This window comes from Salmo trutta, chromosome 1 (assembly GCF_901001165.1).
Source record: "Salmo trutta chromosome 1, fSalTru1.1, whole genome shotgun sequence".
NCBI lineage: Eukaryota > Metazoa > Chordata > Actinopteri > Salmoniformes > Salmonidae > Salmo > Salmo trutta.
The window spans coordinates 19,727,997-19,755,719 of NC_042957.1; the positions used below are offsets into that span (position 1 = coordinate 19,727,997).

Genomic DNA, 27,723 nt, shown 5'->3' on the forward strand with positions numbered 1-27,723 from the left:
TTGGTTCCAGTTAGAACCCTTTTGGGTTCCATGTAGAACCCTATGTGGAACTTAATAGGTTCTAGATAGTCTCAATATACACTCAGAAAATAAGGTACTATTTGAACTAAGAGCCAGGTAGGATCATGTGTGATAGATGAGTGGTTGGTTGGTGGAAGCACAGTAGCCTATGCTTCACTTTTAGAGCCTGCATTTCTCTTTCACTGTGTGAACTGTACAGTTCTTCAGCAAATTACCCAAACAATCATCCATAAAAATTACATCTCAATCTCAACTCATTTTCTGCTCCAAATGACCCTTGACATGTTATGCACACACACACACGCACACACACACCTTTGGATAGCGGATCTATGGTGGCTGGTTGGCACGGCCCACAGAAATAATTGAATTAAAGGGGGATTTTGGGGCCCTGCTCAGTGTTTGTGTGTGTGTGTGTGTGTGTGTGTGTGTGTTAATGAGAAGGAACGGAGAGGAAAGGGGCAGTAAATCTGAGTCGGAGGGCCTACCAGCCCGAGCAGTTCAAGTTACCACAGTGATATGTTGAGTGACACCCTCAAACACCAAGCTCCCCACCGGCCCAAACAAAACAGGGCCTGTTCCTCCTACAGTACCTCTGCATGAGTGAGTGAGTGAGACACACATCCCCACACACACATACAGACACTCTCACTCTCAAATACACACAATCCTACCTCTGCATAAGGCAAAGAGAAAAACACACTCACACTCTCCTCAGCCAAAAGTAACACTGGCGGCTGAAGGTAAATAAATCCTCCTGATCACCTGTCTCACATAAAAGCCAGCTGGTCTGCCCTGGGCTGCCCATCACTCCGGGACACTGAGGGACAACCACACAATACCGCATTATTCCCACAGAATTCTAACTTTTTCAATATATACTAGCCTGGGAGGTTTTGGATTTCCCCTCGGTGTGTTTGGAGTGTGCCTCACCTCACCTAGCTCTGTTGATCACATCTGTCACACCCTCACTGACAGATCGGGAAGATGAGGGAGGGAGGGAGGGAGGGAGGGAGGGAGGGAGGGAGGGAGGGAGGGAGGGAGGAGAGAATAGGTGAGGGGGGAGAGAGGGAGAGAGGGAGAAAGAGAGATAGGAAAGTGAGACGAAAAGAGACGAAAGAAGAAGGACAGAGAGCAAGAAAAGCAAACAGATACTATGAGATTCTGCCATCCATTGTGTTGAGTGACCTTAAATACCTGGTGCAGTCAAAAACCTGATTTTCCTGTGTTTTATATATACAGTATTTCCACACTATGAGGTTGGAATAATACTGTGAAAATTATGTGTGCCCTTTCATTGTAAGAGGTGTTTGAAAAATATCTGCCTGAAATTTCAGCCTGTTTTGGTGGGATGGAGTTTTGGTCTGCCTGGTGACACCACCAGGCGGTAAATTAGTTAATAGACTAATAAGAAAGAGAATGCCAATAACAGCTAGTTTTCAGTTTTCCCCTCCCAGACAGTCCTAGCAAAATTCTTTCTTTAGAAATAGCTTCTTAGCAAAGAGAAATTTTTGTTTCTTTTTTTTACCATTTTAATTGAAAACAATTACAGTAAGGTACTTAATTGTTACCCAGAAATGATTTGATATTGATATAAAAATGGCTGCATTGGACCTTTAAAGAACACTAGAAGAACCTCTTACAGTTCCATCCAAAAGTGCTCCTTAAACAATCTACTAGTTCCCATGCTCTCTTCATCCATCTCGGCCATGCTACCTCCCTCTGTCCCTCCCTCTACGCTCCTTTTCTTTCCCCCCCTCGTATATATCTCCACCACCTGCAGGTATGAGGGAAGAAGACAAAGTCAGGGGGTCCTACAGTGTAATATGCAGTATTTAGAACAGATTGATACAGATTCCCTAGTAAGTGGTTACTCATTCCCCCAATGCAGTAGTGGTGATATGGTGTAGTTATGTCACCGTTACATAATGCTTTCCCTACTCCTGGAAGCCCCTTATAGTAGCCCCAGTGTCTGACAGGCCCCTAGGTAGGACTACTTACAGTGAACTCCAAAAGTTTTGGATCAGTGGCACGTTTTGTTGTTTTGGCTCTGAAGTCCAGAACTTTGGATGTATAATGATACGATGACTATGAGTTTTAATTGGAGGGTATTTTCATCTATATCGGGTGAGCCGTTTAGAAATTACAGCACTTTTTTAGGGGACCAAAAGTATTGGGACAAATTCACTTATACGTGTTTAGTATTCGGTCCCATATTCCTAGCACGCAATGACTACATCAAGCCTGTGACTGTACAAACTTGTTGGATGCATTTGCTGTTTGTTTTGGTTGTTTCAGATTATTTTGTGCCGAATAGAAATAAATGGTAAATCATTTATTGAGTAATTTTGGAGTCACTTTTATTGTAAATAAAAATAGAATTGTTTCTAAACACTTCTACATTAATGTGGATGCTACATGATTACGGATAATCCTGAATTAATCGTGACTAATAATGAGTTTGAAAGTTACAAAGGCATAAATTCCTTATTGCATTCTGACCGATGTGCTATGATGGCAGCAGAAATCCTGAGCCAGTCCGTCCTCATCCTCATACAGTCCTTCCTTCATTTTACAGTGTGTGTGTGTGTGTGTGTTTCCACTCAATCACTCACTCATTCACTCGTAGGGGATCAGTGACTGTGTGGTGAGTGACTAATTATTTCCCAGATTTACCCGTTTATCACATTCTAAAGAACACAATCTCCCTGTAAGAACAGAACACAAGTGTAGTACAGAACAAATCCACATACACACACACACTCCCTGGCAACTGGTGTGGTGGTTCCAGGTGTGTGATGTACTGATATGAAATCACCTCAGGACCTGAGGCTGGTGCTGTACAGAGAATGAACAGAACATTTATCTAACACTCGAGAAACACTGTCCATTAAGTTACAGGATTTCACAATGTTTCACAATGGTCTTTTGACATCGAATTTTGTTGGAAAGCAATGACTGATGGTTGAATACTGATGAAGCAGATAAGGAGTGACTGAATCATTGACTTTTTATGGGTATCCGGATACAGAGCTAAGGCTCTTCATGGTCTGTCTGGGTTGGAAGTGGCTGTACAGCATTTACTGTGACCAATCACATACCGTCAACCGATCATGTCAATGTGGAGCTATTCAGAGCCCTCCAAATTGTTACAACATTTGAGAGATGCACGGCGATGCAGTATGAAGCTTGATATGGCCCCGTCATGCCTCCAGAGGCTCGGTCATTCCGTCACAATCGCCATACAAAGCTTCCGATCACATTTTCGGATCAAGCATAAATTCACCTTTACCGGCTGTGTCCTGTTTGCGTTGTGTCACTCTGCAAAGTGTCACGTCTGGGCCGCTATGTGACAGTCCACAGCGCGCATCTGCCCGTTTCGAGAAACACCAAGGTATCATAGTATTCATCTTTACAGTTGTCGGGTTTAGATTACCATAATATATCCCTCAACCAAAGAAGCACTAGGTTGTGTCCTCACACAAATTAGCTGTCTCTTCATTCAACAGTTGGAATCAATCAATGTGAGTATGTGACAATATCTATGGCACAACGTATCCAGCTTTATATGAAGAAACATTATCACATGGATTTACTATTGGAAAAAAAAAAATAATAATTGTAAACCTGCCATCTCTAAATTTGCGCTGTCCCTGGGTCATTAATAACTAGTCATCAAAGAGGACCCATTGGCCCCGAACCGGGCAGTACAAGAAAAGGATAATCCATTGAGGGGTGGTAACAGTATGCAACAGTAAACTTGCCGTTACACGTCCTCAAAGAGCCGTGTAGCCTACTAATTGTACACGTTGGTAATGTTGCGAAACTCAAAAGCGATCACCACCACCAGAAGATAAATTGGTTGAATAATAAGTTCTTACCGAGATACTGTCGGATGTCCAGTAGAATGTTGGGGGGTCCTCCGTTCAACTGGTAAAACAGAGACCCAAAACAGAAGATGAATAGACTAGCCATGCAAAAACCATAACCTCGCAGGGAAAAACGTAACAGAACCGCCGAGAGAAAACCGAACTTTTTGTTGTTCCAATCTCTAATGTGGTTTGGAGTCTGGTTATTGTGAAGGGGACTGTTGCTGAAATTCTTCATCATCTCCTCCTCACAAAGCGCCGCTGAGAGCGATAGTCACCCATCCGCCTGTGGAAAGTGAAACTTCTTGCTTTGATATTATTTGAAACGGACACCTATTAGGAAACGCAGGCACCCGCCGCCGCCACGAGTTATTTGCGCACTCGGTTTTCGTCTCCGTTCAGTCTCTCTCGTCTGTTCTCCCGGACTATTTCTGCCAATGAAGTTGCGGGTTCATCCTTCGGTTTAGATGTTTTGAGCCAGCGGCGGTGTCAGATTACTGAATGTGGAAGAAAACAATTCTGCAGATATTTTCTATGAGTCTAGGTGCAAAACAGCGTCACCGTGTGTACAGCAACAGACTACATAGGTCATATGGGCCTTCTGTCATTCTGTCAAGACAGGTTTTTCATCTTACAGAGTTTCATTCTTAGCATTTAGGACATGACATTAATATATATTAAGACGAGTTAGGACATATAGGCTACTCTACATACAATAAGTAGAAAGAGTGCTAGCAGGTAGCCTATTCCAAAACAACCAAAGGAAAAAGTATAACCACAAATTGGTGCTAAGTAGCATAACAAACTCAAAGTCAAGGCACTGGTGTGGGTTTGAAGGTTAAAAAAGCCTGTTGTGTGTGCTTCGAGGTATATTCTACGTAGTTGGCACAAACAGGCAACACTGACTGGTGTATTATGAAGTTGTATGTAAGGCAGCCTATGAAAGAATGCTATACCTATGGTATAGGTACAAGTATAGGCTACATCATGTAAGTGAGGAAGTGGGTGGTATGTGGGCTACAATACAGCCTAGTTTCTTTCCATGCGGATGGTGATTGAAAGGACTGCCTCAGCCATGCTCAGTCAGGATGGTAATTTGCTATGGTAAATAAGGAGTAAGGCGCTTATTAGGCCTACATTTCAATTACCTAAGGGGATGCAAGTCCACTTAGTCAAAGCAACTAGTGAGTGGACCTCCAACCTTCACCCGTCCAAGTGTAGGTGTGAGTGTGTAAACGTTCCCTTCCTAGCGTCTCTCTACTCCCTCTACCCCTCAGGCCTGCAGTAAGGAGGCAGGAGGAATGTAAAGCCACACAACCTGTCGTAAATCTCTCCCTCTAACTGACCACAGCTTTCTCCGACCACGTGACCAGATAAAACAATCTTCTGGTGGCAATCATCTAACAGTTGGACCCAGATTGAGATAGTACACTGTGACAGTATCCTATACAATAACATTCACATTCTGGTGACAGACGTAGACAGACACTTACTGTATATTGGTCCTCTAACTCACTTTTAGTGATAGCAGCTGTATTGTAGTCATAGCAATGGTCTCTATTTGAAACATTCTAACCAAAGCCATAAAAAGCATGGGTATAAACACAGATCTAGAATCTCATTCTATTTCTATGTGTATAAAGAATAAAACCTTTTCATTGGCATTTAAATTCAACCCGGGTTGGGCAGTTAGAATTTGGCCCTAATTTGAAAGGCCAATGGAAACGGCATGGCCTCAAGAAGATGTTTTGCGTTGGGGGTCAAAAGAGGGGGGGTCTCCGCTCATACAGGAGTAATAAAAACTTTTTGTAATTTTTTATACTTTAAATGTTTTATTTATTATCCCTCAGCACCCCTAACACCCTCAGCACCCCTACTTCCCATGGCTATGGAAACGGGGGGGTTAAATGTGTTCTGGAACCTGTTTGCTTGTTGTTCCAAGCCAGGCACAACTACACATAACAGAATGCATTCTATTTCAAACCCCTGGTTGGGAGCTACATGGGAAAATCTGCTGGATAGGGGATTCATGAATTATGCCAGGCAGACACTGATTGCACCCCCCCCCCCACACACACTGCAACCCCCGCCCCCCACCCTACACACTTATGGAGAGGGCATGAACTCATTGCGCCAAGCAGACATCTATGCCAGGCAGCCATCCATGCCAGGCAGCCTTGGGTCAAAAGTAAATCAGATTGTTCTTCCCTCTCCAAACCGCAGAGAAATGAAATTAGCCTCTGCTCTTATTCAGCAGACTGATCCGTGTTGGGATCCAGAGAGTTTTAATCAAATCCAGTCTGGTAATGCAATGCCTGTTATGTATACTGAGACTTATTATCCGCACATAAAATGAAGATTAATATAAGAAATTCAGCAATCACAGAACAACATGTGGTGCAGGTTTAAGGTGTTAGCCACAGTAGTCAAATAGTCCAATAACTCTCACTGCCCACACCTCGCATCAGACAGAAGTGGTGAGTTTGTGCGTCGTGTGTGTGTGTGTGTGTGTGTGTGTATGTGTGTGTGTGTGCGTCGTGTGTGTGTGTGTAAACACAGAGGATGGCGATAGCGTTTTTATTATATTTCAGAATGACAAATAGTTAGACATCATTTTTTGTTTCAATACACAAGAATATCTTTATAGACAATCATTAGCTAGTTGAAACCAAATTAAATCATTTGTACACTTATATTTTACAATAAACACTGTAGCTTTTCACTGGCTAACGCAATTTGCAGGAAGGTATTGCTATTTGTATAGTACAGCTAATAATTACAGTTTATATGAAAAGCCCCAAAATAAGTTATTTAAATACCAATTACATATACAGAATGTGCAACTCTTGTTAACCATTTCATATATGTAATTATGTTTTTCTGTAAGACTGCAAAAGTAAATTGGAAGTTAAGTCATTGGAACAGGTTAATTCATGAATTATTATTAATTACATTTGTACATTGACTTGGCATTGGGAACTATACTAAGATAAGTAAATACCAGTATAACCCATTCAATCAAACCCTTTACATTACCTGAAAACAAATGTCTGCTTACAGACTTAAAGAACATTTTGCCAATTTTGCTTAAACATTTTTTATTTACTTTCTAAAGTGCATTTTACAGTGACAGTATTTTTTACATCTTAAATTTTAGGTATTTTTGTTTCTTTAAAAACTCCCCCTACAAGTGTCTCCCTAGCTAACCTGGAGCACCACTATGATTGAAGAGAAAAGGCATCAAACTTCTATCGAGTGTCCACTGCAAAAGCACCCCTGTGTTACACCACTCTGCAAACTTGTATTTTGAAACCCGAGACCAGGGATAAGACTTGAATATTGTTTGCAATATGAAGTACTTCACATAACTAGAATGACATTAGGTAGGTGGATCCACTCACACCGGCCTTGGACTAGGAATCCACTGCTAGGGCCTCACAGGTCTGGTCTGCTGGTCATTGAATGGAGATTCAGTACATTCCCATTCTCATCTGTACTCCCTGACTGTGTCTCTCTCTAAGACACTCCCCTTCTTCTTATTCTTGTTCTTGTTCTTGTTCTTGTTCTTCCAAGAGGCTCAGACGGACATGATAAACCAGCTGTTAGCTGGGTCTCTGTGGAACAGCTGTAGCCCTCCTCTTTGCCCCTCCTTCTGAGTGGATCATCTACATCATGTCTCAGTCTGTCTCTGTGGTCTGCAGTACTGAGCTGGTCTATGGCTGGCTGTTGAACACAGAACACTGTGTTTAAATTAGACTTCATGTGGATCAACATCTGTGCTTAACAAGAACAGCAAGGACACCACCGACAGAGCTATGTGGCTGCTAGCGTGTGTGTGCATGTGTGTATGTCTTCTACTAACAATCACTGTCATTACAAGCACATTCAAAACATATTGGCCGGGTGAGGCTTTGAGGAATCAAGCCTTAGTCAAAGATGGGGGTTGAAATGCCTACTGTATTTATAATGCTGAGTACATGAATACGTATTAATCTAATTGTTTTTTTTACATAATGGTAAGGCAATTTAAAATGAGCCTGGATAGATATATGGAGACGATATTGTCTGCAAAGAAAAGCTGATCTCCCATGGAAGATTATTCGAGCGGTACTGTGTAGATAGTCTTGTTGCAAGGACCTACATATTGGAGGATTACATGCAACCAAGATATGTTTTGAAATCTGCAATATAATCTGAAATACTGTATAAACTCATGTCGAGATCTGTCTGACTGTTTATACTTACAATGACTGACATTCAGACTTTGACGTTCCACAAAGCAGACACACAATACTTATTGAACACATACTGTAAAAACACCTTGAAATTAAAATATATGGTACAGTATATTACAAAAACACTGTAGCATGATAGAAAATAAGGATTTTAAATCTTAATATAACAGCAATGTTTGCCTATTTCATGTTTTGTGTTATTTTTTGTTGTGTTAACTGCAATAAACCATGTTCTCCAATCTACTGTAGCATTTAGCAATGGGATTAACAACAAAGGTGAAATCTGCACATTGAAAGAAATTGCTTTGGCCAAACTACATCCTCTTACTACTCTCTAGTGCTTTTCTCTTGCACAAGAGATACAAATCAAGCACTTCTGAAACAGAAAAAAAACATCATTTAGTCTTTAAAAGGAGAGTAAAAAAAAGAGTCTAAGAAAAGTGTGCTAATTTCCTCAAAGGCAGTTCTCAGTATTTTAAGACTGGGGGGGGGGGTGTTTCAGAAGGGAAGGCATCTGATAACTGTTCTCGGCAGTCGGAACAATCTCACCGTAAACATCTGAAAGAGAGGAATAGAAAGAGAGAGAGACAGATTGATAAAGACGGGGGCATAAGAACAGGTTGCTGCTCATAAGTCTCAAGCGTTAGCTGGGCTGCAACTGCAAACCACCCGCACTCCGTAGTCCAGTCAAAAGTCTCAATAGGTGTTGGAAGCTGTGCTGTGGTCACTTTCACAGTTATTCAGTTCTGCATTTATTTGCAACTGTGCTTTAGTCTCAACTGTGTCAACTGTGCCATAGCCGTTCAACTGTCCCAGTTACACCTGCATGGGCTCCAATGTCACAGTTACGACTGTCCGACTCTGTGTGCGCTGACCAATCGGGCCTCGCTCACAAGTCTACGGACGTGCCTCTCGTCCTGCACCCCCGCTTCCCACACACCGCTCTCTGTGAGAGAGGACACACGTCCCAACGTGTCATATCCTGCAGCTGCCATCGGTGTGGCGTACATGGGTAGGCCGATGGACACGAGCCAATCAGAGACGGTGCTCACGTGACCTGGGGAGAGTGGCTTCCTGCACATCTCTGTCAAACCTCCAAATGGGATCTGAGGAATACCGGGAAAAACAATTAGGAATTTTGTGCAATAATCGTAAGTAAAAAATATTTATTCATAAAACCTAGCAATGACTCCGTCTTAACCTTTCCTGCAGTCAAATTACCAAATCACCCTCTAGTGGCCTCATGGGTGGAATGTTATTAATATTTTGTATAATTTCATAATTGATAAATAAATAAAAACACACTCTGAAAATCTGGTGTTTCTATGTCAAACGGTTTTATTATATTTCAGTCTTCTGTGATATACATCGCATTGGAAAAATATTCAGACCCCTTGACTTTTTCCACATTTTGTCAAATTACACCCTTATTCCACTATGGATTAAATAGTTTTTCCCTCTCATAAATCTACACACAATACCCCATAATGACAAGGCAAAAACAGGCTTTTAGAAATTTTTGCAAATTTACAAAAATAGAGAGTCTTGTTTCTCATGGTCTAAGAGTCCTTTAGTTGCCTTTTGGCCAACTCCAAGCAGGCTGTCATTTACTGAGGAGTGGCTTCGGTTTGGCCACTCTACCATAAAGGCCTGATTTGTGGAGTGCTGCACAGATGGTTGTCCTTCTGGAAGACTCTCCCATCTCCACAGAGGAACTCTGGAACTCTGTCAGAGTGACCATCGGGTTCTTGGTCACCTCCCTGACCAAGGGCCTTCTCCCCCAATTGATCAGTTTGGCTGTGCGGCCAGCTCTAGGAAGAGTCTTGGTGGTTCTAAACTTCTTCCATTTAAGAATGATGGAGGCCACTGTGTTCTTGGGGACCTTCAATGCTGCAGAAATGTGTTGGTACCCTTCCCCAGATCTGTGCCGCAACACAATCCTGTCTCGGAGCTCTACGGACAATTCCTTCAACCTCATGGCTTGGTTTTTGCTCTGACATGCACTGTCAAATGTAAGACCTAATACAGACAGGTGTGTGCCTTTCCAAATCATGTTTGATTAATTGAATATTCCACAGGTGGTCTGCAAACAAGTTGAAGAAACATCTCAAGGATGATCAATGGAAACAGGATGCACCTGAGCTTAATTTGGAGTCTCATAGCAAAGGGTATGAATACATATGCATTTATGTTTTTTATGTTTAATCAATTTGCAAAAATTTCAAAAAACCTGTTTTTCGCTTTGTCATTATGGGGTATTGTGTGTATATTGATGAAGATTGTTTTTATTTTATTTAATCCATTAAAGAATAAGGCTGTAACATAACAAAATCTGAAAACATGGAAGGGGTCTGAAAAACTTTCCGAATGCACTGTATATAAAGCGTAATATTGGGATGCAAACTCAAAATGTAATACATTTCAATTCTATATCTAATAATGTTTACATACTGTTTTACTCATTTCATATGTATATACCCTATTCTACTGTATTCTAGTCAATGCCACTCCAACATAATTTATATATTTCTTAATTCTGTTATTTTACTTTTAGATTTGTGTGTATTGTTGGATACTACTGCACTGTTGGAGCTAGGAACACAAGCATTTCGCTACACCCGCATTAACATCTGCTAAATATGTGTATGTGACCAATACAATTTGATTTGATTTGGTACAGGTGTCTTCTAAGACCATATTTGTTTAAGACTACCAAGAAACACTCTGATTTAGCCCACTACAGTAAAAGCATGTACTAAACATATCATCAGAGGAAATGAACAGGTGCTAACTTTGCCCTGGTCGACTTTTGTAGGTGTTTTCTTAAAACTGCATTGTTGGTTAAGGGCTTGTATGTAAGCATTTCACTGTAAGGTCTACACATGTTGTATTTGGCACATGTGACAAATTGACTTTGATTTGAAGACCATGTAAATGCTTATTGAATCTGTCCCATAAAGTACTCACAGCCATGCGGTGCTGCTTGCGGAGCTGCTTGACGCGAACCTGGTCCATGTTGGAGGCCACATCCTTCACTGGCTGCTCCAGGTCCTCACTGTAGCGCTGCATCAGGGGCTGGGGGATACCACACCGACCATGCTGGAGGGAGAGAGATGGAGAGAGAGAGACTATGGATGAGTGGGGAGAGTAGGAGAGGGACACAGACAAATGCATACACACAAACAAACATGCGCACACGCTTACACACTTGAAAAATGTTGGCATAAGAACTCATGCACATTAGGAGAAGTGGTTTCCATTGATAGATACCCTATCCCCGTGGGCACAACAACTCAATACTGATACTAAAACCCCAAACCAGGAAAACCCCAAGTAACCATGACCTGAAGTAAATCTGTAATAAATCTGGGATGGTAGGCAGAGAAAACTTAAGCCCATATTTCAAAGGGCTAGTGGAATTCTCTCCCCCACAGCCTATGCCCAGATTAGACAAGCCAATCAGAAACCATAGTGACTTCTCTCTCCGTTTAAATAGAAATGTCTGTCGGCCCCAGTCAACACCATAAAGTCACATATCTAAACACAAAATGCAGACTGTACTGTGCACTTTTATTGACTACGGTCACAGTGTTTGTCAACCTAAGTCTCTACAAGAACTGAATGTTTTCGAACAGCTCAGACACCAGGGGCTGGTGTAGGAGCTAGCTCTCTCACTTTATTTGCTCATTTAAACCTTATGAGTCTGGAGAGGCCCAGTTTCTGTCTGTTCATGAGGGATTGAAGTAGACTAATAATGTGAAATAACGAGTCAAAACACTGGCCAACTGACGAGCCCATTGGCTGGGAGATAAGCTCAGAGACAGACAAGCACACGATGCGGGAGATCCCATAACATGTCATAGGTGGACTAGACTAGCCAATGGCTGCCATGCAAGAAGAGAGAATAAAAGGGAATTCAGTGGGGTAAAACATTTAAAACATGCACACTCTCTCTCTCTGTCAAGAGCTCCAGACACCTGGAGTCATAGCCAGTCCAGGACAACCCAGCCAAACTGGACCGGAGGCCACTCAGGGTGAAGGAATAGAGAGATGGAGGGTGTATGTAGATGTAGAGCCACAGCCAAGTGTCCTGTCTGACCCTAACAAAGCCCTTCTCCGAAGACGGCACCCCTAGTGACTGGACAGTGTCTCTGCACTGCAGCATTATTCCTCATTAATATAAACCCAGCTGTACAGTGCAGTGCTGTAGTCTGTCTGTCTGTCTGTCTGTCTGTCTGTCTGTCTGTCTGTCTGTCTGTCTGTCTGTCTGTCTGTCTGTCTGTCTGTCTGTCTGTCTGTCTGTCTGTCTGTCTGTCTGTCTGTCTGTCTGTCGGACTCTGGCCCCGGCACAGTGTCTGACTGTTTAATAACCTCAAACCGCCTGCCTTCACTGAGCTTCAGCCTCCTACAGAAGATTTCCCTTCATTGTCTAGCTCTCTCTCTCTCTCTCTCTCTGCCCCCTCTTTTTTTCCTCTATCTTTCTATCTTTCTTTCTGCTGTATGGATACCAAAGCAACCCACTGCTACTGTTGACAGGAAGCGAGAGCCATATAACAGGATACAGAATCCAGTCTTGTTATGTCTGAGTGCAGTAATCAAAACGCAGAATCAAAAAGCCTTGACGGCCAGGAGACAAAAACACAACCTCTAATGCTTCGAATAATGTATTTATTGACCTGGAGTGTGTCCTTTAGTGGATTCCTACACTGACTTCTAATGTACTCTCTCACAGAGTGGGCCAGTGGTCCAATCTGCACTGTTTATTAGAGTGCTTCTTTCATTTCTTTAGTTGTGAGATGGTCTTAATGAAGCATACCCACATCTACGTGTGTCCTGTATAACCCCTAGCTGTGACAAACTGGCCTGTGAGTGTGAGTGAGGATGTGGTGGTTGTGTGTGTGTGTCCTACACAGTAATAACAGGAACATAACCATAGAAGCAGACTGTGGTGGATGTGTGTGTGTGTGTGTGTGTATTCTACACAGTAATAACAAGAACATAACCATAGAAGCAGACTGTGGTGGATGTGTGTGTGTGTGTGTGTGTGTGTGTATTCTACACAGTAATAACAGGAACATAACCATAGAAGCAGACTGTGGTGGATGTGTGTGTGTGTGTGTATTCTACACAGTAATAACAGGAACATAACCATAGAAGCAGACTGTGGTGGATGTGTGTGTGTGTGTGTGTGTGTGTGTGTGTATGTGTGTCTGTGTGTGTGTGTGTGTGTATTCTACACAGTAATAACAGGAACATAACCATAGAAGCAGACTGTGGTGGATGTGTGTGTGTGTGTGTGTGTGTGTGTATTCTACACAGTAATAACAGGAACATAACCATAGAAGCAGACTGTGGTGTGTGTGTGTGTGTGTGCGTGTGTGAGTGTGTGAGTGTGTATGTGTGTGTGTGTGTATTCTACACAGTAATAACAGGAACATAACCATAGAAGCAGGCTGTGGTGGGTTTGTGTGTGTGTGTGTGTGTGTGTGTCTGTGTGTGTGTGTGTGTGTGTGTGTGTGTGTGTGTGTGTGTGTGTGTGTGTGTGTGTGTGTGTGTGTGTGTGTGTGTGTGTGTGTGTGTCTGTGTGTCTGTGTGTGTGCGTATTCTACACAGTAATAACAGGAACATAACCATAGAAGCAGGCTGTGGTGTATGTGTGTGTTTGTGTGTGTGTGTATTCTACACAGTAATAACAGGTACATAACCATAGATACAGGCTGTGGTGGTAACTGACTTTGTCTGAGTAGGGTTCCTCTGTGAGGTCGATGCCCTCAGCCTCCAGTCTCTGCTCCAGCACGCTGTGGAGATCGACAGCCATTTTAGCATAGGACACCTTCCTGGCCACCGCCATCTTGCCACCACCGCCCTGGATCTGAGCCTGAGGGCAGGCCGTCTCGGGCAGGTCAGACAGCCAGGGAGGGGGCACGGCTGGGGGGGTGCCTGGTTCCTCTGGCTCTGGACAGCCGATGGTGGTGGTGGAGGCAGGGGAGGCTGGAGAGGTGCTGGCTGGAGAGGGGGAGGCAGGGGTACTGGAGGCCTTACTGGGGAGGGCTGGAGCACTGGGGCTGCTGATGACAGGGCTGGGGGGATGAGTGTGGGTGGAGGTATAGGAATGAGTGGGGGAGGAGAGGACAAGGGAGCGGTGGCGTATCCCATTGGCCAGGCGCTCCTTGGATTTCTTGACTGGAACGGGAGGGGGCACTGGGGGCTTTTTGGGGTGAGTCCGGATGCTCCTCTCTCTCAGCTGGGGTTCAGGAGGGCTGGGGAGCGGGCTGGGGCGGGTCTCCTGGGGCTGGGGAAGCGGGGCGGTGGGACAGGGGGGTCTGAGGGGCAGCTGAGAGGGCACAGGGGGTTGGTCAGAACACCCTTTAGGGCTCACAGCACTCCCTCCATTCTGAGCCAGTGATGAACCCCCATCTCCATGACCCTGGAGGCCCTTCACCCTGCTGCTGTTACCCGACTTGGAGACACCTTTAGCGGGCTTGAGCTCAAGGCTGTAGTCCTTCTTCTGGTCGAAGGCCTGCTCCCAGTGGAGGTCCCCGAGGGAGTGGGATCTCTTCCAGGCCTGGGGACCGGTAGCCTCCGGGGGCCCGTCCAGGTCCTCACAGCTGCGGCTGGCCGGCATGGGGGTCCGGGTCCGGAGGTGGCCCTTCCTCAGCCCCAGCAGGCTGAAGCCCCTCAGGGTGGGCTTGAGGAAGAAGTGCTTTGTGAACTTGGCTGTGCGCTCCAGCTTGCTCTGCTGCAGGGCCTCAGTGGACTGGGTCATGGGCAGGGTGGGGTAGTCTGGGGACTGGAGGCCCGCAGAGGAGCGTTTGGAGTGAGATGTCTTCCTGCTCTTGGCTGAAACACAGTAAAACATATCCCTCTTAATTTTAGAGCTGGGAAAGGTTGCATAAACATATCCCCAGACTTTGAATTAAAACAGATTTAGGATAGGGACAACAAAACACTACCCTCTGTAGTGGGTTCTGTCACTATGGGTCACTATGGGTTCTGTGTCATTTGTACAGCATTTTTTATTTATCACTATCAGCTGTGAATGTGAACTTCCTCTAAGAGGACATGTGAATCTGAAACAACCCCGTTCACACACAGAGCTTTACAGCAGTGACACTGAAGTGTTCCTCTTCTGTGGTTCAGCCTCTGACCCACTACGGCCTTACATCAGAATGTTGATCATGATTAAGAGTACAGTTGGACACAGGGTCATGGGTTATCTGTCAGTAGAAAGCATGAAAACATGCATGTTACAGTATAAATCCATATGTCATACTGCATATTCTACTTACACCACATGTTTATGTGGGTACAACATAGCTAAGACAAAACTAGAATGCGTTACGGTGAACTAGCTAGAGTAATAACAACAACAAGAAAATTATATTTTTGTGATTATAGCCTTACGAGTGCAATACTGCCAAGTGGGGGAGATGTGGAGTATTAGAGCTGGGCGATATGGACAAAAATCCATAGCAAAATGTAATTTACTGAATTATCATGATAACGATATATAGAATGATATGTTTATAACAATGTGCACCACAGTATTTATTTATATTACCATTAAAACCCTACACCTTCCAGTCTTTGCGTTAAGCTAGTTAGCATTAGCTGGCGATACTACCTCTTACTTCCTTCATACTGGACGCAGAGACATAAAAACGCTATCCACGAGTTTATCTGACTCTGGGGAAAATCCCAAACTATCCCTTTAACAATCACCCATATTAGCAAACGTACTTCATTTCAAACTTCACATTTCATAACCCTGTAGGTTATTCATCGTTATGAACGATATCAGCAAAATGTCCATGATGGTCAGTGAAGATCATTTTCAGTTTATCGTCCCAGCTCTATGGAGAACTATACTCTCTTATTCCAATCCAGATGGTGCTATTATCATAATACAATTTCAGACGCAGGTATAAAAGTAGGAGGTTATAGGCCAATTTACCATCATGGCTTATTGGAACAACATGAACAGCTGTGTAAAAGAGCACTAGATACCATATGGCAAGCCTCATGCAATAATGAATAGCGAAATGACATCACACACATCATACACAAATCAGTCATTTATCTCTACTAATTTGGACAGCATTAAAAGATTGATGCAGATTGAAGTCAGTCTGACGTCATTGAAGTTAATGTGGTGTTTCAATGTGCTTGTTACTGGCAATTTCACCCACACTGTTGCCTGATATTTGGCCTAGCTATCCCCTATCTCAGGCTAGCTTCCAATCATTTGTTTAATAGATATTTAAGACTTGCTATCAGGGCATAATAAATAAATATTGACCCCAAAGTCAGATGTCTGCTTTTCAAAATAAATCAATGTTTAAACACAGACACTGAGCAATGCTGATTCTTTGTGATAGTGGTACATTTGTAGTTTTCTCTTTGTCGCTCATTGTAATGTCCGGAGAAACAAGTATGACAATGCAAAGTGGATCACAGTTATGTAACAGTTATGCTCTGAAGACCATGTCCAATATATATATACAGTATATATACATGACAGGGATTTGGGCCTTGTCATAGGCCCATATAAATCCTTTGTGTCCGACTCGTGTGTATATATATATACACACACACACGAGTCGGACGCAAAGGATTTACTTCAGACACCCGACAAGGCCCACATCCCCGTCATTGACATGAAGAAGAGACGGAGATATCGGGGGACGTAGGTTGGGTGCCTTGTAAGGATCCCCCTCTACCATCAGTCCTATTAGCCAACGCGCAATCATTGGATAATAAAATAGTTGAGCTCCAATCAAGACTAACCTACCAACATGACATTAAAAACTGTAATATCTTATGTTCTGTTCTGCCTGCGGCTATGGAACCCTGACCTGTTCACCGGACGTGCTACCTGTCCCAGACCTGCTGTTTTCAACTCTCTTGAGACAGCAGGAGCGGTAGAGATACTCTCAAAGATCGGCTATGAAAAAGCCAACTGACACTTACTCTTGTGTTACTGACTTGTTGCACCCTTGACAACTACTATGATTATTATTATTTGACCATGCTGGTCATTTATGAACATTTGAACATCTTGGCCATGTGCTGTTATAATCTCCAGCTGGCACAGCCAGAAGAGGACTGGCCACCCCTCATAGCCTGGTTCCTCTCTGGGTTTCTTCCTAGGTTTTGGCCTTTCTAGGGAGTTTTTCCTAGCCACCGTGCTTCTACACCTGCATTGCTTGCTGTTTGGGGTTTTAGGCTGGGTTTCTGCACAGCACTTTGAGATATCAGCTGATGTAAGAAGGGCTATATAAATAGATTTGATTTGATTTGATGTTTCACTGAGTCGTGGCTGAACAACAACATGGATAACATACAGCTGGCTGGGTTTTCTGTGCATCGGAAAGATAGAACAGCTGCCTCCGGTAAGACAAGGGGTGGCGATCTGTGTCTATTTGTAAATAACAGCTGGTGCACAAAATCTAATATTAAGGAAGTCTCGAGGTTTTGCTCACCTGAGGTAGAGTATCTCATGATAAGCTGTAGACCACACTATTTCCAACAGAGTTTTCTTCTATATTTTTCATAGCTGTCTATTTATCACCACAAACCGAATCTGGAACTAAAACCGCACTCAACGAGCTGTATAAGGCCATAAGCAAACAAGAATATGCTCATCCAGAGGTGGCGCTCCTAGTGGCCGGTGACTTTAATGCAAGGAAACTTAAATCCGTTTTACCTAATTTCTACCAGCATGTTACATGTAAAACCAGAGGAAAAAAACTCTAGACCACCTTTACTCCACACACAGAGACGTGTACAAAGCTCTCCCTCACCCTCCATTTGGCAAGTCTGAACATAACTCTATCCCCCTGATTCCTGCTTACAAGCAAAAAGTAAAGCAGGAAGTACAAGTGACTCGCTCAATACGGAAGTGGTCAGATGACGCAGATTCTAAGCTACATGACTCTTTTAGTAGCACAGACTGGAATATATTCCGGGATCTTCCGATGGCATTGAGGAGTACACCACATCAGTCACTGGCTTCGTCAATCGATGACGTCGTCCCCACAGTGACTGTACGTACATACCCCAACCAGAAGCCATGGATTACAGGCAACATCCGCACTGAGCTAAAGGGTAGAGCTGCCGTTTTCAAGGAGAAGGACTCTAACACGGAAGCTTATAAGAAATCTCGCTAGACCCTCTGTCGAACCATCAAACAGGCAAAGTGTAAATACAGGACTAAGATTGAATCGTACTACACCAACTCCGAGGATGTGGCAGGGCTTGCAAACTATTACGAACTACAAAGGGAAGCATAGCTGCGAGGTGCCCAGTGACACAAGCTAAAGGACTTCTATGATCGCTTCGAGGCAAGCAACACTGAAGCATGCATGAGAGCACCAGCTGTTCCGAATGATTGTGTGATTGTGTGATCAAGCTTTCGTTAGCCGATATGAGTAAGACCTTTAAAGAAGTCAACATTCACAAGGCCGCAGGGCCAAACGGATTACCAGGACATGTACTCAAAGCATGCGCTGACAAACTGGCAAGTGTCTTCACTGACATTTTCAACCTGTCCCTGACCGAGTCTGTAATACCAACATGTTTCAAGCAGACCACCATAGTCCCTGTGCCCAAAAACACTGCCTAAATGTCTGTAGCCATGAAGTGCTTTGAAAGGCTGGTCATGGCTCACATCAACACCATTATCCAAGAAACCCTAGACCCCCTCCAATTTGCATACCAGGTCCAACAGATCCACAGAGGATGCAATCTCTATTGCACTCCACACTGCATTTTCCCACCTGGACAAAAGGAACACCTACGTGAGAATGCTACTCATTGACTACAGCTCAGCGTTCAACACCATAGTGCCCTCAAAGCTCATCACTAAGCTAAGGACCCCGGGACTAAACACCTCCCTCTGCAACTGGATCCTGGACTTCCTGATGGGCCACCAGCAGGTGGTGAGGGTAGGTAACAACACATCTGCCACACTGATCCTCAAAATGGGGGTCCCTCAGAGGTGCATGCTCAGTCCCCTCCCGTACTCCCTGTTCAACCATGACTGCATGGCCAAGCACGACTCCAACACCATCATTAAGTTTGCCGATGACACAACAGTGGAAGGCCTGATCACCGACAGCGATGAGACAGCTTATAGGGAGAAGGTCAGAGACCTGGCAGTGTGGTGCCAGGATAACAACCTCTCCCTCAACGTGATCAAGACAAAGGAGATAATTGTGGACTACAGGAAAAGGAGTGCTGAGAACACCCCCATTCTCATCGATGTGGCTGTAGTGGAGCAGGTTGAGAGCTTCAAGTTCCTTGGTGTCCACATCACCAGCAAACAATCATGGTGTAAACATACCAAGATTGTCGTGAAGAGGGCACGACAACACCTATTCCCACTCAGGATACTGAAAATACTTGGCATGGGTCCTCAGATCCTCAAAAAGTTCTACAGCTGCACCATCGAGAGCATCCTGACTGGTTGCATCACTGCCTGGTATGGCAACTGCTCGGCCTCCGACCACAAGACACTACAGAGGTTAGTGTTAAAGTTTTAAACAAATCAAAATATATTTTATATGAGAATGCCATGAGTGTGCAAAGCTGTCATCAAGGCAAAGGGTGGCTACTTTGAAAAATTCCCAAAAATAATACATTTTAATTTGTTCAACACTTTTTTAGTTACTACATGATTCCAGTTGTGTTTTTTCATAGTTTTGATGTGTTCACTTATATTCTACAATGTAGAAAATAGTAGAAATAAAGAAAAACCCTTTAATGAATAGGTGTGTCCTGTCACGGATCCCCCCGGTACTGCTGCTCATTCCATTCACCAGCTCCGGAGGTCGACGTCACCGGCATTCTAGGCTTCACTGAACTGGATTCATTACCACCAACCCCGGACTGTCTTATCTCAATTTGCATACCTGGTTCCCATTCCCCCTGATTTGTATGTTATTTATGTGCCTTCTGTTCCCCATTGTCCTTGTCGGTTATTGTTCCCATGTCCGTTGGTCTTGTGAGTACCTGTGCTTTGCTGTTTCGGCTTTCATGCTACGTGTATTGTGCACTTGTTATTTCGGGTCTCGTCCCGTGTAGCGTTATTACGGGTCACGTTCCATGTAATTATTAGAGGTTTTAACCTCGCTCTTTTGTTTGGTTACATCCCTGTGTATTTTATATACATGTTTGTTATGGGCTTCGTCCCTGTACTTTTTCATGACATGTTGTATTTTTGGGTGAGTAATAAACCCCCCCCCCCCCCCCCCCCAGTACGTATTCCTGTGCCTGTCTCCGATCACTATACAACATGACCTGTCCAAACTTTTGACTGGTACTGTATATATAAACTCATAATGCATGCAGGAGGATGGTTAAGAGAGGTACAGATGTAGAATCTTAATTTGAGCCAGTTTGTTACAGCAGGAAAATAATCCCGCGTCAACAGAAAATGTGAATTATTATGTGGATTATAATTAATGGACATTTTGTAGGATACATTTTGTGGAAATGAATGGAAATTACAAAATGACAAACTTCCCAGTACATTTTAAACCACGACAAGTTTAAAATGTCCTGGATTGCAGGAAAGTTTCCTGCAACAGGGTGATCAAATTAAGATCCTACATCTGTATGGCTGTAGTAGAGAATTTATGAGGCAGAATAATGCAGATTGGATTATCATAGCGACTGAGTAAAGGCACAGTGAAAGAAGAGTTCATTAATTAAAACAAAACAGAATGAAAATGGAGAATGTACACTGAATGTTATGCAGCTAATGAGGTGTTAACGACTGAGATGGAGAAAAAAGAGACATGAAGAAAGAAGGAGACATGAAATGAAGCAAGCAGGCCAAAGTAACTTCAATCAAAGAAGTGGTTTATTCCACAACTCAAATTTGTACTGTAGCAGATTGCACATCTTTTAGAAATGTTATGACACACACACATAGAACAGAACAGAGAGAAAACACAGACAGAGAAGTCAATGATTCAAGCAAAGGTTTATGAGTTATGATTGAAGATAACTCAACTGTAGGCGGAAAGCAAAAGTATTTTCAAGGAGTTATAACTATACAGTAAACGTTCTCACAAATATAGATCTGAAATACACTTCCATAATTACAACTGCTGCTTTTTTATATATATATATCCACTATCATAAAAAAAACACATTTTAATCCAAGATTTTTGGGGGGTTGTTTAGGCACAATACGATCATTGTGTAACATGGTCACTATTAAAAATAAACACATTTTTTAAGTGACTTGAAATGTCAGGTAGAACAGAGATTGAGCCAGCACTAGGCTAACGGAAGCAGAGTGGTCCACACCCGCACCACCTACAGAGCCATTCTACAGTGAATTATTGGGCAGTCACTTAATACTTTACAAGATCTCCGCTTTTACAATAGCACCTTTCAAAAGAAACACTCCCTCATCGTGTCATAATCGGTCTGGTCTCCCAGCAACCACTCAACCTCCTGGGGCGGAGGATGAGGAGTAGGAGGAGGGGTTCTCTGTCCATTGTGAGATGGGAGGAACATCGGCACTGGGATTGAGTTGACCAGAGTAGTTGGGTGCATTTGAGATGTGGGGTGTTGTTCCCTTTGTACATAGGGCCCCATTGTAGGGTAGAGTAGTGGTCTAGGCCTGGGGGTTAGGGCCTTGTCCCTTAGGATAGGGCTTCTGCAGTGAAGACAGAGACAGCCTGGAGATGGAGAGAGCAGTGGAAAGAGAGAGTAGAGTGACAACGAGAAAAAGAAACAGAAAAAACAAGATGGGGGGGTGCATCTCTCCCCTCACTACGACACTACGCAGCTAGGTGGGGAGGAGGTGAGTGGGGGTGTGAAGTGGGTGGAGCTAGGAGACAGACATGGCGGATAAAGAGTGGAGGTTTGATTGACTGGCCTTGGTCCAATGGAGAGTGATGACGGACGGTTCATGTTAGAATGCAGAAGCATAGCATAGCAGAGGAGGTGGAAGAGGAATCATAGGAGCCACAGTCACTGTAGCGCTAGACTAGGCCCAGGCTAGGCTAACACCAGGCTAATCCCATTATCAGGAAGCTATGCTAGGCTAGTCATTACCATTCTCCAGGTTCTCATTGCTCTCATAGCAGCCAGAGTCACGTGGTGAGTCGCCCACCAGGATGTGGCCCTCTGATAGCAGCTTCTCCTGAGAGCCTGACAGGCCGCTCCGCTCAGGGTCGCTGCTGCCTACAGACACACACAACACACAGAAACCATATAGTCAGATATACAGAAACTTACACAACGATGTAGTGTAGGAATCATAGAGACAATGCAGTCAAACAGACAGAGTGAAAGGTTTGTGTGAGTGCGTGCGTGTGTGCGTGAGTTCACGTGTCTGTGTGTACTCACTGTCATACTCCTGCAGTAGCTCCACAGCGGTGAGCAGCACAGCTCTGTGTTGAGGGTCTTTGATGTTGAGCTCATCTAGATCCTCCCCCTCCAGCAGCTTGAAGGTGTCCAGGTCCTCATAGCCATTAAACAGGAAGGTAGGCATGTGCTCCTGGAGGAGAGGAGATAAGAAAGAAGAGGAGAGGAGAGGTGAGGGGAGAGGAGAGAAGAGGCTCTGGTTATCTCATGTTCTGATTCCAGACAGTTTTTTCCAACCTCTTGCGTGACTGTAACTGTTATAAGCTAAACAGCTAAACTGGCCTAGCACCAGTTTTCAAAGACACAGGCAAAATGTTAATCTTGCAAAAACACACACAATGAGGTAAAAGAAATTGACCAATGTGGCTACAGAAAAGGAGGGAAGAGTTGGGAAGGGTGGGAAAGAGAGGGATGAGGTGGAGGAGATTCTCTACCACACCTTTTACCACAGGCGACAAGGAGGATACACACACAATATAACAAGAGCACAAAGCTAGTCATTACACCCTGTGGTGTTATCTCTTGGTGGGAGGACACCAGAAATCACGGTCTAAAATATCACACTACACCCTCTGTGTGTTTCGGAACAGGCACAGCTAAAGTTAACATTTCAACCCATCATAATCGGTTTCCACTTTCAACAAGGAGATTGTGGAAACTGGTTCAGTCTAAAGTTTTGTCCAACCCACAGATCTAAAGGGTACAATACACACAGACTGCATGTCACCACCGTAACCACGGAGACTTCCGTCCTTAGCTAAAAGTGACTTTCAGCTCTATTTCTGCTAAGATAAAGAAGAATGAGACAAAACCAAAGACCACTACTCTACACAACCTTCTCATTTGAACGATCTTTGTCTTTCATGTAACATCCTAGCATATTTGAAGGTAAAAGCACATTTGCGCCAAGATACCCCTACAATCAAGTTGAAATGGAAGATTTCAAAAGAGAAAACATAGATAAAAATATAGAAAAGATGGCTACTTCGAAGCGCACTCCACTTTGTCGTTGTGTTTTTAGGAACGCCCTGACCACAATGAGCTGTTTTATGTAGAATTAGTCAGCAAGGTTATTACGGCGTCTTAGTCTTGTTACTTTTGTTAGTCAGCTTTTTCTTGTCACTTGAAGGTGTACATATCCATGATTCAATCACCAGTAAACCTGCATCAGTAAATGTATCTGAACTCACTAACCAAATCTAGACAAAAAACTTTTCCCTAGTTCTCCTTTTAAATAAACAAAAGAGAAATCTAAATAAATACTTGCCAAAAACACTCATTTATCCAGAGCGTGACATGAAACAGAAACAGAACAAGGTGGAACACAGTCTCAGTATAATGTCTTGGCATGGTCACCAGTTAATGGTGGGTTTAGGAGGTTGTGTGTTTAGTCTGCTCTCCCACTCCCCGAACTCACAACTACGTATGTGACGACGGAGATGACATGTGTACCTTGATGCACATGTACTGTATATAGTAGGATAGTAGTAGACTTATGGGAGGTCTTCAACCCTGTAATATAGTCTCTGCTCTGCCCAGGCAATGATAATGTACCATTATGTTACTTATGTCCTTGAGTAGGGGAGAACCAGGGACATAGCCTAGTCTGTAATCTGTCATGTCAGAGCTTCATCAGGCTGGGCTCATCCAGAAACAGCCCACCTACAGTGCTCTCGACCCTGGGGAGGCTGAGCTGCCAAGGCTGGGTGGTTGACAGAAGAGGCAGGGTGTTTTTTCTAGATGGCTGGGATATGATTCTGGCTGTAGGAGGGACGTTGCAGGACTACTATTCACCTTGTACAGAACACCTTAGCATTGGTGTGTGAGGTTTGTATAGAGTTATGTGTATGTGTGTTCGTGTGCAATGTACAGGTGCATGTTTGTGAGTGTGTTAAACAAATGTGTGTGTATGTTCGCCCGCGTGCGGGTATGTAAAGGTGTGTGTGTCCAGTGTGTGTACCTTGAGGTTGATGCGTTCCAGCAGCTCTTCTACAGAGGTGGGTTTGGGAGGTCTGCCCTTCCTCCTCCTCCTCACAGGTCTCTTGGGCTTCTCCTCCTCCTCACTCAGCACGTCCACATAGATGAACTTAAAGGTGCCCACCTTGTTATTGAGCAGGCCCATCCACGTCCCCATGGGAGGCTTACTGATGATGTCGATCACATCGCCTTTCTGGAAGACACAAAACACATTTATGTGAGAAAACGCTAAAACTATCAGCCATCAAGTGTGTGTGTGTGTGTGTGTGTGTGTGTGTGTGTGTGTGTGTGTGTGTGTGTGTGTGTGTGTGTGTGTGTGTGTGTGTGAATACGGCGTGTTGAGGGTGTTGAGGGCGTATATGAATTCAGGGTTGTGCTTATGAGTCAATAAGTGTCTGTGTGTTGCCCTTCATTTGAGAGAGTTAGTACTGTAGGGACTGTGTGTTTATACGTGTGGAGGTGGAGGTGAGTAAGTGTGTGTTACCTTTAGTTTGAGGGAATCGGAATCGTAGGGGCTAGGGGTGAAGTCAGTGTGTACTCGCGCCCTGCCACAGAAGGGCCCTCTGTAGGGAGGCTCCTCGTCATCTCCATCCTCAGACTTAACACTCTCTCTGTTACTGGCTGAAGAGTCTGTGGTGCTGACCGTCTGACCACCTGGAACACACAATGCAAGGACCACACACGGTCAAACCACAGATATACATTTCATATCATCCAAATAGATGAATTCAATACTCATGTGATTTGAGTGTTTTGAAACTGAGCAAGTGAACATCAATTTATTTTAAATGAGAGAGTTAGATGTACTCATCTATTCACACAAAGCCAGATTATGTGTGTGAATACTCATTAATAACAGCCTATCACTTGTAGCCAGTGTGTATATAACGTGCTGCTGTCTTCCCATAGATGTCTCTCTGGATGTCTGATCTGTAATGATGAATGTAGGAAGCAGAGAGAAAAGCCTTCCTATTTAATAATTAGCTTGTGTCTCAGCCCCTCCGGCCCTAGGGGCCTAGGCCAACACCAGTCAACAAGGGACAGACTCTCTCTCATTAACTAACTAACAAACATCAACCCAGCCCTCACAGACCTTAGTCTAACTCTAACCTCAAGACATGAGAGACAGATAGAATAATTATACATGTGTTCAGACAACTCATTTTCTATCTTTTTTTAACCTTATTTAACTAGGCAAGTTGTCTGAACACATGCCAGGGTAAGATCATGGTCCGTCACAACGGGAGAAGAATCTTTCACCAGATAGGACCAGATGATGTCACATCTCTGAACCCTCCAATGGGAGTAAGTGTGATTGTGACATAGAGCTATAACATAGAGTTCAGATCATAACAATGATGATGTGATGTATACTAGCTGACACAGCAGGCTTGATAAGGGGTTAAGTCTGTATAAGAATGTTGACAGAGAGATGTTATGACAGTGCCCCCTTGTGTCGCGCTTCGTGCACTGTCTTAATGTGTACTGTACCACACACACACACACACACACACACACACACACACACACACACACACACACACACACACAGGGTACTTACTCATGGAGCTTTGTCCACTGAGGGAGCTCCGGAGGCTCTCCACTGATCCTCCAGCCTTTAGCTTGGGTTTCTCCAGAGAGTCTGTGTCTGGCTGTGGGGACTGGGGGGAGCTAGGAGTCCCGTCTGGGCTCGACTGGAGGGTGGGAGGGGGTTGGGGCAGAAAGGTAGAAGTGGAGAGCAGAGGGGTGAGAGAGAGATGAAGAAAGAGATAGAGAGAGAGAAACAGATGTCAGCGTGATACAGTATCAGTCATATATTCCAAGATGGCGTAGCAGTGGGGATGTCTGTTTTGATTGTCTTTTCCCGTCCCTTGTATATTTCGTTTTTCTTCGTATATATGTGTATTATTTTTTTAATCTAGTTTTTCCATCTACGGACTGAACATACTCTCCTGCAACCCGCCTCACTCAATGTGGTATGGATCTGCTATGTTTACACTTTTGAACCAGAATCCCCTTCAGAAGCTAGCCAGCTACCTAGCTGCTAGCTAGTAGTCAGTTAGCCACTGCTAGCGTTCATCACCTCAGCCCAGGCAACTCCTGCCAGCCTGCACAGCGTGATATCTACCCAGAGCATATTGGACTGCTTTTCTCTACCACATCTCCGGAATCCTACCGCAAGCTCTGAACCTTTACTGCTGATCATCACAGCTAGCTAGCTGCTATCCGAGTGGCTACTCCTATCTAACGTCTCTGTCCTGAAGTAAGCACCAGTTAGCCTGGAGCTAGCCTCAAACTAGGCCCATCACCCGGCTAGCCGAAGAGATTCCATCAGATAATTCCTGGGCTTCAATACCTCTTCTGCCAATTGGCCTGGACCCTTTGCTGCCGACACGGAGCACTGTCAATCCATCACGACTGGTCTGCCGACGTAACTGTCCGAGGGGATTTCAACAGACTCCCCCATTGTGACATTCCTCTGAGGCCCATCTGCTAGCCTGCTGCTAGCCCCGGCCTGCTAGCTGTCTGAATCGCTGTGCCTCCAGCTCGCCTAGCTACTCACTGGACCCTATGATCACTTGGCTACACATGCCTCTCCCGAATGTCAATATGCCTTGTCTATTGCTGGTTTGTTTAGTAATTTTTGTCTTATTTCACGGTAGAGCCTCCAGCCCTGTTCAATATGCCTTATGTTCCACCTCCACACATGCGGTGACTGAACCTGGCTTAAATGGTGCCTCTAGAGACAAAACCTCTCTCATCGTCACTCAATGCCTAGGCTTATTTCCACTGTACTCACATCCTACCATACCCTTGTCTGTACATAATGCATTGAATCTATTCTTCCGCGCCCAGAAACCTGCTCCTTTTAATCTCTGTTCCGAACGCACTAGATGACCAGTTCTTATAGCCTTTAGCCGTACCCTTATCCTACTCCTCCTCTGTTCCTCTGGTGATGTAGAGGTTAACCCAGGCCCTGCAGTGCCCAGCTCCACTCCCATTCCCCAGGCGCTCTCATTTGTTTACTTCTGTAACTGTAAAAGCCTTGGTTTCATGCATGTTAACATTAGAAGCCTCCTCCCTAAGTTTGTTTTATTCACTGCTTTAGCACACTCTGCCAACCTGTATGTCCAAGCCATGTCTGAATCCTGGCTGAAGAAGGTCACCAAAAATCCAGAAATTTCCATCCCTAACTATAACATTTTCCGACAAGATAGAACTGCCAAAGGGGGCGG

The 27,723-nt window shown here is 44.1% G+C and overlaps 2 protein-coding genes across 7 annotated transcripts in view; both read right to left on the reverse strand.

Annotated features, from left to right (window-relative positions):
- The window catches only part of LOC115177667 (uronyl 2-sulfotransferase), a 113,998-nt gene extending 109,583 nt beyond the window's left edge, over positions 1–4,415 (reverse strand). Inside the window, exon 1 of the mRNA XM_029738649.1 lies at positions 3,903–4,415. Within this exon, the coding sequence (XP_029594509.1) occupies positions 3,903–4,131 (229 nt within the window). The 5' untranslated portion in view covers positions 4,132–4,415. The remainder of the gene's footprint in view (positions 1–3,902) is intronic.
- A 2,038-nt stretch (positions 4,416–6,453) lies between these two features.
- The window catches only part of LOC115177877 (SAM and SH3 domain-containing protein 1), a 331,417-nt gene continuing 310,147 nt past the window's right edge, over positions 6,454–27,723 (reverse strand). For all 6 annotated transcript variants that reach the window (XM_029738976.1, XM_029738905.1, XM_029739113.1 and 3 more), the window contains 8 exons: positions 26,049–26,181; positions 24,972–25,141; positions 24,471–24,680; positions 22,493–22,643; positions 22,199–22,327; positions 13,860–14,965; positions 11,093–11,224; positions 6,454–9,231 (listed from right to left, as the gene is read on the reverse strand). In XM_029738976.1, coding sequence (XP_029594836.1) covers positions 8,971–9,231; positions 11,093–11,224; positions 13,860–14,965; positions 22,199–22,327; positions 22,493–22,643; positions 24,471–24,680; positions 24,972–25,141; positions 26,049–26,181 — 2,292 coding nt within the window. In that variant the 3' untranslated portion in view covers positions 6,454–8,970. The remainder of the gene's footprint in view (positions 9,232–11,092; positions 11,225–13,859; positions 14,966–22,198; positions 22,328–22,492; positions 22,644–24,470; positions 24,681–24,971; positions 25,142–26,048; positions 26,182–27,723) is intronic.